We start from the raw sequence: 14,340 nt of genomic DNA, 5'->3' as shown, positions 1-14,340 counted from the left end.
TCTTTGTTTCAGTACATCAAAATTACATATAAAAGGATTTCTTCTATGGTCATGGCCTCAGCACAGATGTGGAATATAGCTGCACTTCCATTGAACTGTATAGGCCCTTCACACTAGAGACATAAAACAAGTGTACTGGATCCTGTGTTTGTCAGAGACGTCTTCTTATTGTGTGCTCATAGCTCTAAATCATTACAATGTGACAATGCTGCTGCCTCCTTTGTGCTGCATCTTCCCTGAGCAGAGGAACACAAACCTGAAATAGCACCCAGTCAGTTATACAGGCAAGCTGTCTCTGTTTCATTTAGAACAATGACTCTGCATTCACCATCAACAGAAGCCTATGCTGTGCCGTGATTTTGACAAATGGCCAATATTGCAGCAGATAAGCAAACACCACTCTATAACCAGCAGGGCTGCTCTCCCGCGAGCCTAACAATCAGTTATACGTCAACTAAGCGGATATTGGTTTTGTGTGTGTGTGTTCGTGTATGTATGTGTGTTCGTGTGTGTGCGTGTGTGTGGGTGTGTGTGTGTGTGTGTGTGTGTGTGTGTGTGTGTGTGTGTGTGTGTGTGTGTGTGTGTGTGTGTGTGTGTGTGTGTGTGTGTGTGAGTGAATGTGCGTGTTTGAGTGTGTCTGTGTGCGTGTGTGTGCGCATTCCTGTCCGCGTGCGTGTATGTGTGTGTGGGGCGGCAGGTAGCCTAGCGCTTAAGAGCATTGGGCCAGGAACCGAAAGGTTGCTGGTTCAAATCCCTGAGCTGACCAGGTGAAAAATCTGTCCCTTAACCCAAATTGCTCTTGATAAGTGTCTGCTCAATGACTAAAATATAAAAGTATGCATTGGCAAACAACAGAAGGTCAGACTTGGTTGAGACAACCCCCAAAGGATTGTAGAGAACCTGAAGGAGGGAATAAGGAAGAATGAATGTGCCAAAGACTAAAATACAGGATGTTTCACATTTAGAGGAGGCTGGTGGGAGGAGCTATAGGAGGACGGACAAATTTATACTGGCTAGAATGGAATGCTACATAATGAAACCAGTTTGGACTCTGTTACATATTCCATTCCAACCATTACAACGAGCCTGTTCTCCTACAGCTCCTCCCACCAGCCTCCCTTGTTCACATTGCTTGATGAGGAAAACCAGTGAGAGGAAGACACAGGGATACATCCAGATGACTTTACAGTCTCTGTTACGGTTTTCCTCTACAGTCTGCAATCATCCCTGTCAAACTGGGCTGGTCCCAAGACAGTGAATAGAAATGGACAGAAATGCCACTAAGGCCACACAACAAGCAATGTATTTCGAATGACTTTGCTTTAAAATCCCAGGTAAACTTAATATCCAGGGTAACAGATCAATATGAACATAATAAATGTATCCCACAGGAGGCTGTTCGAGTAACAATTTGTGTACTCAAACTATAAGCAGAGGTCAGATGTAACCCCTGAATCTCCCTCCTACCCCATCTCTGCTCCAGCTTTCTGTCAGTCACTCTTATTGACCTCCATCAGGAATCCTTCCCTCTGATTGGTTGTCAGGCAGACAGATACATCACGCTACCCCACCATCATAGGGGAGTTAATGGGGGCAACTCATCTACAACAACACAAATAACAGGTCACGTTCCCCACAACCACCTTGGATAGTCTTTAAATGGCAACCACAATCTAGCCTTAACAAGGCTATTCCTCCAAGAAAGATGGATTTGTGAAAATTACTTTTTTCAACTGTTAGAAAATCACAATAGCAATGCTCATCACATAAGTGCAAACACACAGGGTGCAACTTGCGACCACAAGGAACCATTTAAATATAAACAGGTTCTCCGACACAAAATGCGTATCAGCCAATTAAAATTGTCGATTTACTTGCACATCACAGAACGGTAAGTTACAGCTGGTCCCATCAGATAATATGGCACACGTTAGCCCTATCCTAACCTCAATAGGTGGCATTGATTATTTCCTGGCACAAATTATTCATCAGCCTATCAAAGATCCTAGACTTTATATCCACCAACCGACAATGTGTTGTTTGACGTACTCGAAATAGGCCAAGCTACAAGTAAAACTGTACTTTCACTGTTTCTCTGACGCTTTCTGGGATGTCATTTGAACAACATCACTGCTCTACTATTTCGGGAGCCATGACTGTCATCGACGTCGTCTATGTTTGGTGTGCAGTGGTATCAGAGTGCAGTAGTAACACACACTCTGTCTACACTTATTCAAACATAACAGCAGCTTACAACAGATCCAAAAGGCTGTGAAAATAACATTGATCTATACAACTCTACAATACAACTATGTCTAGCTAATGATGAAAGGGATGAGGAGTTATTTTGTCATTCAAGGCAAGTTGCTATCTTACAATAACTGTTCCATTTCAGAGAACCTGCTACATTTCCAAAGTAATTGAGGCGTGTTGTTATCTTACAATAACTGTGACATTTCAGTGCAACTGGCATGTTGTAAAGAATAACATTCCGTCCCCATGTATATCTTCCCCATTATACCGAGCACTGATACAGCTGGTCAGTGAGGATTTGCCTGTGTGATTCTGTCAGCTATGTGAGGAGATGTGGATATGATTGCCTCAGGTTGTGAAAGAAGGAAGAGATGAATGATCTTGTCAGCTTTATGAGACACACTCCTCCCTCTTTCTCAGTAACACTTCAGCGGGGTTGTTTCATACTGTCTCACCCTTCATCTCACTCTGTTTTTTCTTCTTTTTCTTTTCCCCTTGAGTAGTGGTGCAGAGAGAGGGAAGATAGAATATATTGGGTGGACACAGTGTTATAGACACTAGGGAGTAGTCCTGTCAGGTTTCTTTGTTTCTTCTGATCTATGATAATATAAGTGTGCTCTGACATTTTTCGCTGGGTCTAGACTCTGACTTGCTAGATGATAGCTTTGGAGGTAATGCGTTACTTATAACTGGAGGATCTCTGGTTCAAGCCCCCTCATCAGCCACAACAGTTTTACCTTCAAGACCCTAACAACCTCCTCCGATATGCATGTGTATTCATGTCACAGTACACAGTGAGCGGTTAACACTAGTGTACATAATAAACTGTAGCTAGACTCTGTATGAGCGGGTTGTCATTTGCAGTAAATTGTTGTGTTGGAGGCCATGTGCTTGCTTATGAAAGTCAAGAGAAAGCCATTTCACTGGGCTGGGTCTGTGAACTGTTCTCAAATAAAATAAAATAAAATGTTATTTGTCACATGCGCCAAATACAACACGTGTAGACCTTACAGTGAAATTCTTATTTACAAGCCCTTAACCAACAATGCTTTAAGAAGTTAATTAAGAAAGAAAATAAATAAAAATAAGTGTTAAGTAAAAAATAGATAATAAAAAAATTGAAATTAGAAAATAAAAGTAACAAATAATTAAACAGCAGCAGTAAAATAACAAGCGAGGCTATATATAGGGGGTATACCGGTACAGAGTCAATGTGCGGGGGCACTGGTTAGTTGAGGTAATTGAGGTAGTATGTACATGTAGGTAGAGTTAAAGTGACTATGCATAGATTATAAACAGAGAGCAGCAGCAGTGTAAAAGAGGGTTCTGGGTAGCCCTTTGATTAGCTTATGGCTTGGGGGTAGAAGCTGTTAAGAAGCCTTTTGGACCAAGACTTGGTACCGCTTGCCGTGCGGGAGCAGAGAGAACAGTCTATGACTAGGGTGGCTGGAGTCTTTGACAATTTTTAGGGCCTTCCTCTGACACCGCCTGATATAGAGGTCCTGGATGGCAGGAAGCTTGGCCCCAGTGATGTACTGGGCTGTACGCACTACCCTCTGTAGTGCCTTGTGGTCGGAGGCCATACCAGGCAGTGATGCAACCAGTCAGGATGCTCTCAATGGTGCAGCTGTAGAACCTTTTGAGGATCTGAGGACCCATGCCAAATCTTTTCAGTCCCCTGGGATAGGCTTTGCCGTGCCCTCTTCACAACTGTCTTAGTGTGTTTGGACCATGATATTTTGTTGGTGATGTGGACACAAAGAAACTTGAAGCTCTCAACCTGTTCCACTACAGCCCCGGTGATGAGAATGGGGGCGTGCTCGGTCCTCCTTTTCTTGTAGTCCACAATCATCTCCTTTGTCTTGATCATGCTGAGGGAGAGGTTGTTGTCCTGGCACCATACAACCTGGTCTCTGACCTCCTCCCTATAGGCTGTCTCATCGTTGTCGGTGATCAGGCCTACCACTGTTGTGTCATCGGCAAACTTAATGATGGTCTTGGAGTCGTGCCTGGCCATGCAGTCATGAGTTAACAGGGAGTACAGGAGGGGACTGAGCACGCACCCCTGAGGGGCCCCCTTGTTGAGGATCAGAGTGGCGGATGTGTTGTTACCTACCCTTACCACCTGGGGGCGGCCAGTCAGGAAGTCCAGGATCCAGTTGCAGATGGAGGTGTTTATTCCCAGGGTCCTTAGCTTGACAGAGCATCTTAGACAGATATCATGTGGTTTGGTTTGGGTTTGAACTGTTCCAGAGAGCTTTATGTGCCCTCAGGCTAAGGAACGCTAACAACAAGCACCTCAACACAAACAAGACTATTGCAATCCAATTGTAATATCATTGTGAAAATAAAATATAAAGATAAAAAACTATAAATGTATAACTTACAGGCTATAACTAGGCCCAGAGTTTTCCTGGTCAGGTTACATGGTCAGGAAAACTCCTGGTCTTAGTCATGAGGGATGTATGATTTCTTGGTCTTGGTCTTGGGTAGGGCTGCTCCCTGTTGTTGCTGGGGCTCCAGACTTAGTGGGAGGCCCAGTCCAGCCCTAGACAGGCTTTAGTGATTAATGGATGCCATCACCATCTCTGTGTCAACCTGTCAAAGCTGCCTCCCTCTCACTGACAGCCGAGATTTAGGTCACTCCCCTCTGAAATGAAGCTCTCCATCCTGCTATGTGTATGCAAACATAAACATGCACAAAAGCACATGTGGCGCATGCATGCACACTCACACTCCCGCACACAAACACACACACACACACACATGCACACACACACACACATACAAATACCACTGCTCTCAATTGTGTGCCTGCTGTCAAATGAAATACCATGAGCTTGAGACTGAGATTTTTGTCCTTCCCAAATATAGATACACTCAGAGCTAATGAGCCATGTTACCAGACAACCCCTCACTGGCACATTATTTAGGTCATCTTCCTAAATAACGGCTCGATCAAAGTGGCAAAGATATTTAAAAGTTTAATTGAACTTATCAAAGACTCAATATGAGTGACCATTTATTAATTACTACCTACACTGAGTCTGCCTTCCACTATATACTTTTATTTCTCTGCCCAGCCTACTACCTAGAAACTACTAGAAAAAAAATATTTTGGGATTCTAGTTAGAACCCTTTTTGGTTCCAGTTAGAACTGTTTTTATAAGAGTGTATTCATATTATTATTTAGTCGAACATTAGTATTCATGGTTACAGTAGAGCTCATCAGAGATGGTGGGTACACCGTCATCTCAACATCATCACCCAGAGAGAGAGAACCAATTGCCTGATTACCAGACAGGTGAGGTGGAGGCGGAGGAGGCAGAGCTGAGGGGAGGAAGGAGGTGAGAGAGAGGAGGCAGAGGAGGTGAGGGGATGGAGGTAGGGTTCAGTTGTGTCACAGAGCATCCAATTAAACCACACTGAGACAGTCAGACACACGCACACACATGGTCAATATGTTAGACAACCAATTATGTGAGACAAGAAGATAGCAGTGGAGGGGAGAGGAGAGTAGAGCAATGAAGAGAGGGAGCAGAGTAGGAGGGGGGACAGGAGAGGACGGCTGATGTTAACAAGGCAGCAGAGGGCCTGCATTCAGATAATTACCACTGAGTACACTCTGAAGCCCAACCTTTACATCCAAAACCCCAGGACCTCAATATAAGATCTCTATGTGAATGTAGCCCAGCACTAACACAGGATTCTACCAATCAGCAGGGCATTGGTGGAATCAGTGCTGGAAAAGTCTGCACACCCTCTACGTAGCTTTGCAGGAGTAGGGCTGGCCAGCCCTGACTTACACTATGCAACCAGCCACATTGGCTGGAACAAAAGACCCCTGGTCTAAGTGCCTTTGAGTTCCATTGATATGGGTTGAAGGGAAGGACAGGTCATTAGCTATCCCTATTATTCTCCAGGCAACAGGGCACAGGGCTCTAACACAGTCATCCTGAAGGAATAATGAGTCACCTAGAGTCAGGTCACCTGGGTTCCAAACTCATGAAAGTCAAAAAGGTCGCTGTTCAAACAAACTACAAGACTTGTATCACTATTAAAGGTACAGAATCACCTGAACCCCAACACAGAGGACAGAATAACCGGCTCATGAATTATTATTATGCATGCTGTCAACATTTGCATGCTTTCCTTGCACTGTGACTGTATCACAAACCTGTGTGTACAGGAGTGCTCTGAGTGGGTGTTAAATCATCTGTGACAAATGTCATCATATATCAGTGTGTGTGAGGGTGTTCTCTTCATCAGCTACGCCTCATTGATTCAGCACTGACCTCCCTGGAAGAATATGAATCGTATTTTATAATCAATGGGAGGGGAGAGCTCTGATAAATGCCAGTTCCATATGACATGAAAAACACAGACAGGATCAATGGTCACATCCCAGCTACTGTAGCTCACACACTCACACACTGAGAAAGGCGCTGGTCAATCAATGGAATCACTGAAGACAGGACCTACCTGCGATTGTCCACAACAAGACAGGTCTGTCTGATCTTACACAGCTTTGAAAAGGATTGCTGTGAGGAGATGATTAAACATCTCTATTCTAAGAAGACATAATGGGGAGAAGAGGTTTGAGGGTGTCATAAAAAAAATGCAGGAGACAGCATTCTACAGAAAAAAGTAGAAAGAAAAAAAGTTTTTTTTAAATGTACATGCACATTTTCTCCTCTCCTCGACTGCATGTGCTGCTGCAGGAAGGGGGGCATTGCCTAAGCAACCAAATACTTGTTTGCTACAACACCTTGCTTGTTTCAGCAAAGAGCAACAATATTTCTTCACGTTGTAGAGTCCAAACCCACTGCCTCCAGGTCATCTATAAGTCTTTGCTAGGTAAAGCCCCACCTTATCTCAGCTCACTGGTCACCATAGCAACCCCCCCCCCCCCCCCCCCTAGCACACGCTCCAGCAGGTGTATTTCTCTCGCCATCCCCAAAGCCAACACCTACTTTGGCCTCCTTTCCTTCCAGTTCTCTGCTGCCAATGACTTGAACGAATTGCAAAATTCACTGAAACTGGAGACTTACATCTCCCTCACTAACTATAAGCATCAGCTGTCAGAGCAGCTTACCGATCACTGCACCTGTACATAGACAACCTGTAAATAGCCCACCCAACTACTTCATCCCCATATTGTTATCTTTTTGCTCTTTTGTACCCCACTATCTCTACTTGCACATCATCATCTGCACATCTATCACTCCAGTGTTAATGCTAAATTGTAATTATTTCGCCACTATGGCCAATTTATTGCCTTTCTACATTTGCACACACTGTGTATAGATTTTTCTATTGTGTTATTGACTGTACGATTGTTTGTCCCATGTGTAACTCTGTGTTGTTGTTTTTGTCACACTGCTTTGCTTTGTTTTGGCCAGGTTGCAGTTGAACTTGTTCTCAACTGGCCTACCTGGTTAAATAAAGGCGAAATAAAAAATAAATAAAAATGTTACAGCAGAAATGGACTCGACCGCACAAATGCCCGGCTGTCCGGTCCCATTTTCTTTTTTCTTTAGACAGTTATTTTATTTTCATGGTCTTCATCCATAACTGTCGGTTACAAGGTTATACAGTACTTGTAGTTGTGCCAGTGCTAAGAGTGACAGACATACAGTACCAGTCAGAAGTTTGGACACATCTACTCATTCCAGGGTTTTTCTTTATTTTTACTATTTTCTACATTGTAGAATAATAGTGAAGACATAAAACAACTATGAAATAACACATATGGAATCATGTAGTAACAAAAAAGTGTTAAACAAATCAAAATATGTTTTATATTTGAGATTCTTCAAAGTAGACACTTTGCATTTATGACAGCTTTGCACACTCTTGGCCTTCTCTCAACCAGCTTCACCTGGAATGCTTTTCCAACAGTCTTGAAGGAGTTCCCACATATGCTTAGCACTTGTTGGCTGCTTTTGAATGGTATTGTATTTTTACACAAACACACACTGAACTTTCCATCACACAAACACACACAGAGCTGTCAGTTGTCTAATTTGCGCGGCACTGTGATGAGCACTCATTCCTGACGACCTCAGGCATCATCACCATGGGCCCATTTAGCTCTGCTGAATGAGGTTAGGACCTGGTGGAAAGGAGCTGAGATGCGGTGAATTGGTAAGATTAGTGCTTAATGCTAATACTAATGGAAATGCCTCTGTGTCCTTCACCAGGGTCCACTGGATGGAACAATGCAGAGAACGTGATTATGAGTTATCTTCCTGAAGGAGACAATGCTTCACTACTGAGAGATGAGATACTAGCAAGCACGAGTACAGGTAGGGCCCTAGGGGTGCTGGAGCACCTGCCCATTTTGGTGGTGTTTTATTTTTTGTCTCTTTTCCTATTTATTTTGTGTCTCTTCTCCCGAGTGGCGCAGCGGTCTAAGGCACTGCATCTCAGTGCTAAAGGCGTCACTACAGACCCTGGTTTGATTCCTGGCTGTATCAAAACTGGCCGTGATTGGGAGTCCCATAGGGCAACACACAATTCTCCCAGCGTCGTCCGGGTTAGGGTTTGGCCGGGGTAGGCCGTCATTGTAAAGAAGATTTTGTTCTTACCCGACTTGCCTAGTTAAATAAAGGTTAAATTAAAAAAAGCTATATAGTCCCAAAAATCTGTAGTAGAAAAGATTATCTATATACTGACCAGGGGAGCCCCCAATCATTTTTACATAGAAGCCTGTGACATAACACACCAATCTCTCGGGATTTCCATCCCGTCCACTATCTCAGCCAATCATGGCTAGCCTGGAAGAATCCTGTATTTCTCCCTATATGCAATTGTATAGGGAACTAGTGTCAAATGCATAGGATCCTGTAACCAGTCACATATGTGCAGCATAAAATCTGAGGAGAAACACAATGATGTGTAGGCTAACTGAAATTAGACTCAACTTAATAACATGTTTGCCCCATATGGATTAATGACTCCTATTTTCCTTTGTGGGATTCCAACACTAGGTATTTAAATATTTGCCCAAATATATGAACTTCATATTGCCCCAGACCTATCAGAATAATACATCAGCGTCTCTCATTAGGCTCAGTGTAGTAACAATGATCTGATACTATACTCCAGGTTGAAGAAACGTTCTATTGACCAGCACCAGAACTACAGTAAGACAGAACAAAGTAATCATAAGAGAAATCCTCTTTGAAAAAGTGGTGATCCATTCGCTCCACGCACCAGCTAACTCTTCTAATTTCTCCCCAACTGTCAGCTCAGTGAGCTGGCTAGCAGTCATTTCTGTTTTCTCCACGTTAAAACACTCTTTCTTGGGTACAGTTGAAGTCAGAAGTTTACATACACCTAGGTTGGAGTCATTAATTAAAACTTGTTTTTCAACCACTCCACAAATTTCTTGTTAACAAACTATAGTTTTGGCAAGTCGGTTAGGACATCTACTTTGTGCATGACACAAGTAATTAGTCAAACAATTGTTTACAGACAGAATATTTCACTTATAATTCACTGTATCACAATTCCAGTAGGTCAGAAGTTTACATACGCTGAGTTGACTGTGCCTATAAATAGCTTGGAAAATTCCAGAATATGATGTAAAGGCTTTAGAAGCTTCTGATAGGCTAATTGACATCATTTGAGTCAATTGGAGGAGTACCTGTGGATGTATTTCAAGGCCTACCTTCAAACTCAGTGCCTCTTTGCTTGACATCATGGGAAAATCAAAAGAAATCAGCCAAGACCTCAGAAAAAAATTGTAGACCTCCACACATCTGGTTCATCCTTGGGAGCAGTTTCCAAATGCCTGAAGGTGCAACGTTCATCGATACAAACAATAGTACGCAAGTATAAACACCATGGGACCACGCAGCCGTCATACCACTCAGGAAGGAGACACGTTCTGTCTCCTAGAGATGAACGTACTTTGGTGCGAAAAGTGCAAATCAACAACAAAGGACCTTGTGAAGATGCTGGAGGAAACAGGTACAAAAGTATCTATATCCACAGTAAAAAGAGTCCTATCTCGACATAACCTGAAAGGCCGCTCAGCAAGGAAGAAGCCACTGCTCCAAAACCGCAATAAAAAGCCAGACTACGGTTTGCAACTGCACATGGAGACAAAGATCGTACTTTTTGGAAAAATGTCCTCTGGTCTGATGAAACAAAAATAGAACTGTTTGGCCATAATGACCACTGTTACGTTTGAAGGAAAAAGGGGAATGCTTGCAAGCCGAAGAACACCATCCCAACCATGAAGCACGGGGGTGGCAGCATCATGTTGTGGAGGTGCTTTGCTGCAGGAGGGACTGGTACACTTCAGAAAATAGATGGCTTCATGAGAAAGGAAAATGATGCGGATATATTGAAGCAACATCTCAAGACATCAGTCAGGAAGTTAAAGCTTGGTCGCAAGTGGGTCTTCCAAATGGACAATGACCCCAAGCATACTTCCAAAGTTGTGGCAAAATGGCTTAAGGACAACAAAGTCAAGGTATTGGAGAGGCCATCACAAAGCCCTGACCTCAATCCTATAGAAAATTTGTGGGCAGAACGGAAAAAGCGTGTGCCAGCGAGGAGGCCTACAAACCTGACTCAGTTACACCAGCTCTGTCAGGAGGAATGGGACAATATCCACCTAACTTATTGTGGGAAGCTTGTGGAAGGTACCCGAAATGTTTGACCCAATTTGAACAATTTAAAGGCAATGCTACCAAATACTAATTGAGTGTATGTAAACTTCTGACCCACTGGGAATGTGATGAAAGACATAAAAGCTGAAATAAATCATTCTCTCTACTATTTTTCACATTCTTAAATTAAAGTGGTGATCCTAACTGACCTAAGACAGGGAATTTTTACAAGGATGAAATGTCAGGAATTGTGAAAAACTGAGTTTAAATGTATTTGGCTAAGGTGTATGTAAACTTCCGACTTCAACAGTAGGTCTTCACTGTCAGACGTCTCCTGCCGACTTATTTCTCCCACAAATGAAACACATTGGGCTCAATTTTAACAAACCTAATGCAATGGTAAATCTAAGCACTATAGGTTCAGTGGTGTGTCCATAATATTTTTGCTGTTATCACGATCACAATTATCGGCACACTTGCTGGCATTGGTGCGAAAGGGCTGTGTTTTGATGAATAAACAAGTTATGGGTGTGTTGAGTCTTGGCGTGCTCCCTGAACGTGCTCCCTGGTGAAATATGTGGTTGCTTCAAGTTGTGTATTTACTGTATTTTATGTATTGCCTTGGAATCAACTCCAATTCCAATGTTAGTCCATTAAAGCTTCTTAAATAGCTTACAGAAACTAAATAACTAAATGTAGACCTATCTTTGCTAAACACGTTAACTTGAACCCATTTGCAGTCTACATTGCTCTGGGTTATTGCTTGGCTTCAAAAGCATTCACAGTGATATACGGGCTAGGCCTACTGTAAATTGCTTTATGGCTGAGCAGGGACATGCCAAATATTGTCAATAAGCAAGGCCTAAAAGGCCTAAAAATAGAACACATAATTATAATCAAATTCTAAACAAAATGAAATAACAACTTGTTTTAAATAGGCTATGTCACACTTACAGGCACCATCATTTCTCCCCATGGCCATATAATATTAAAACAAAGAAGACTATGGAGGGTTTAACGGAACATCGTAACTTTTCACAGTAGCTGGACAAAGATCCAATATAGAGCGAAAGGGAGAATGTCCATTCACCGTCATACTGCTCCCAAATCGGCCTATGCTTTATGAACATAATCGGATCCATCTTACAGATCAGGTCCCACTCACACATCTGCAGAAGTTGCATTGCAGGTGTGCCACAGACATTGTAACCATTAAACCAGACAGGTGAATCATTCCAATAAGATCGGTTGGAATAAAATGAAAACAGCAATCCGTTTTTTTAAACAACAACAATAAATAAATATAAAATGTAATTATATCATAAAATCTCCAGGATAAAAAAGACACACATTGCAGTTGAACCAGCCTTCATTATAGTAGGCCTAAGGGAGGGCTTGGGTTTTGAACATATAAAATGGAAAACAAGCAATTTTCAGGGATAGATAACTTCTAAATACAAGGTTCACCGGTATTCACCAAGGTTCTCATCTCTCTATTCATGATGGGCATTGACACATAGCCTATATCATACATTTCTTTTTTAACATGTCCAAACGGGACTTGCATTGCTAAAATAAAGTGGGCTTGCCTATAATGCATAGATGAAAAGGGAATGTCAGTTCACAGTTTTACTCCTCTCAAACTTTATACTTTAATAAAGTTTTGGTAATTAAGATTTATAACCAAGCGGTCCCAGGAGCCAAACCCTTTATCGAGTTTTGACTACTTCGCAATGGCATTAGGCAGGACTACAAAAAGTCTTGATTGAGAGGAGGTGAGGCTATGCTTGGTTTCTAACAAAATAAAATGAGAAAAACGTATAAATGTTATTTTTCTGTTTCTAAATACGAAGTATATGCAGGTGCCAAAAGCACATTAGGCTAAACTTGTGCCATGCGCATATGGGCAGTGTGTGTCACAGCTGGATAGGCTGCGTTTCTGCTGTCAAAATACATGCCATAACCAACTGCTAAATCCAGCTTTTGATTGGTCTTACATATACCTAACAGTGCTGCCTCAAATTAGCACTTTGGATCATGTTTTTAAGGACACAAATATTTCCACCCCTCCCATCGGAGCACAAGCAAGCTGATATAAGGCAGGTAAATTGCCGAACCCGGCATTAGGGCTGGAAAATGCCAGTGCGCCAGTTTTTACATGACGAAATTGCAAACTAACACACGTTTGACACAAGCGCCGCCTTAACGCTGCCGAAAATAGAGCCCATTTTCTCTATTGCAGATGAAGCGACTCACTGATAGCTTACTGTGGCTCATCTTAAAAAATGTATATGAGGCATTCAACCAGAGGAAAGTGCCGTAAAAATGGCTAATCTGAAATTAATATTCTGCTATAGTTATAATTTACCATTTATTTTAGTAAATCTACAGCATTTAAGCAGAACAATCCTTCCCCTACAAGCTGGAAACAGGAAGTGATCAAACAGAACGTGTTGACTCACCGTGGAGACGTACTGGATGTCCCGGCAAAGCTTTGTCTCTGCAGGGAAGTCCACCAGATCCAGGAAGTTGTCCACCACCACCTGGCCGATGATATCGTGGCGCGAGAAGCGATCAAAGTCGTAGACACTGAAGTGCAGCTTGCGCGTCGGCAGCTCAGCGTACTCCACGGGGAACAGGAATACCTCATCGAACACGGGGTTGAGTGTCTTGCGGTGAACCTTGGTCTGGTGCTTGGTCTGCCGGTCCGGTAGTAGGTAGATCTTGACGTATGGGTCCGAGGTCCCCAATAAGTCCTTGGCGGGGAGATCCTGCGCCTTGTGGATCTTGACGATTAGTTGCTCCAGGTCACAGTCGAACTTGAGAATGAAGTGTAGGCGTCCACAGCCTCCGCCCCGCCGGCCCCCCTCATCCCCTTCCAGGGAGCGCTGCTTGTAAAGCTCTGGTTTGAGACGGCCCAGACCCAGGCCCATCCCAGTCAGAGAGTCCTGTCTCTGGAACTGGGCCACGTTAAAGTCCGGGTTGGACCTGTTTACGGATAATCTACGGATAGAGTCAGACCTGTGTAGAGGACAGACAGAAAGAGACACATTACCATTGTCAGCATAAGTGAGAGGAGACACACAGAGAGACCGCAAATGTGTATTTGATACAACAACAGAGTACCTGAATATAATAGACAAAGGCTTTCTGCAAATATGACCATTACGGCTCAAGCAACAATCGACAAAAATAACAATTCACTGTACTCGGTTTTTGGCTGAGCAGTGGATAGACTTTCCTTCAAACACAAACAAATTACTTAAAACTAAAGTGAAACTCATTGATATAAAGAGTGTCTGTGGTTAGAATTGCTCATAGAACATTGTTTGCTGTAGAGGACGTGACTCCACAAGACTCAATGGGATAGCTGCCTTACAGCTGCTGGGTTGCTATGTCTGAGCTTCTGTTCAATGTTCTAAACCTGGTTAATGCTAGAACTTCCCAACTGCCTTTTTTGTGT

The 14,340-nt window shown here is 42.9% G+C and overlaps 1 protein-coding gene across 1 annotated transcript in view; it reads right to left on the bottom strand.

Moving 5' to 3' along the window:
* LOC139575925 (synaptotagmin-9-like) overlaps positions 1-14,340 on the bottom strand; it is a 43,495-nt gene that overhangs the window by 12,858 nt on the left and 16,297 nt on the right. The window contains exon 3 of the mRNA XM_071401385.1: positions 13,340-13,898. Within this exon, the coding sequence (XP_071257486.1) occupies positions 13,340-13,898 (559 nt within the window). The remainder of the gene's footprint in view (positions 1-13,339; positions 13,899-14,340) is intronic.

Source organism: Salvelinus alpinus, chromosome 5 (genome assembly GCF_045679555.1).
Source record: "Salvelinus alpinus chromosome 5, SLU_Salpinus.1, whole genome shotgun sequence".
Classification (NCBI taxonomy): Eukaryota; Metazoa; Chordata; class Actinopteri; order Salmoniformes; family Salmonidae; genus Salvelinus; species Salvelinus alpinus.
Note: the sequence above shows the minus strand (reverse complement) of the source record. Positions and strands in the feature narration are given on the sequence as shown.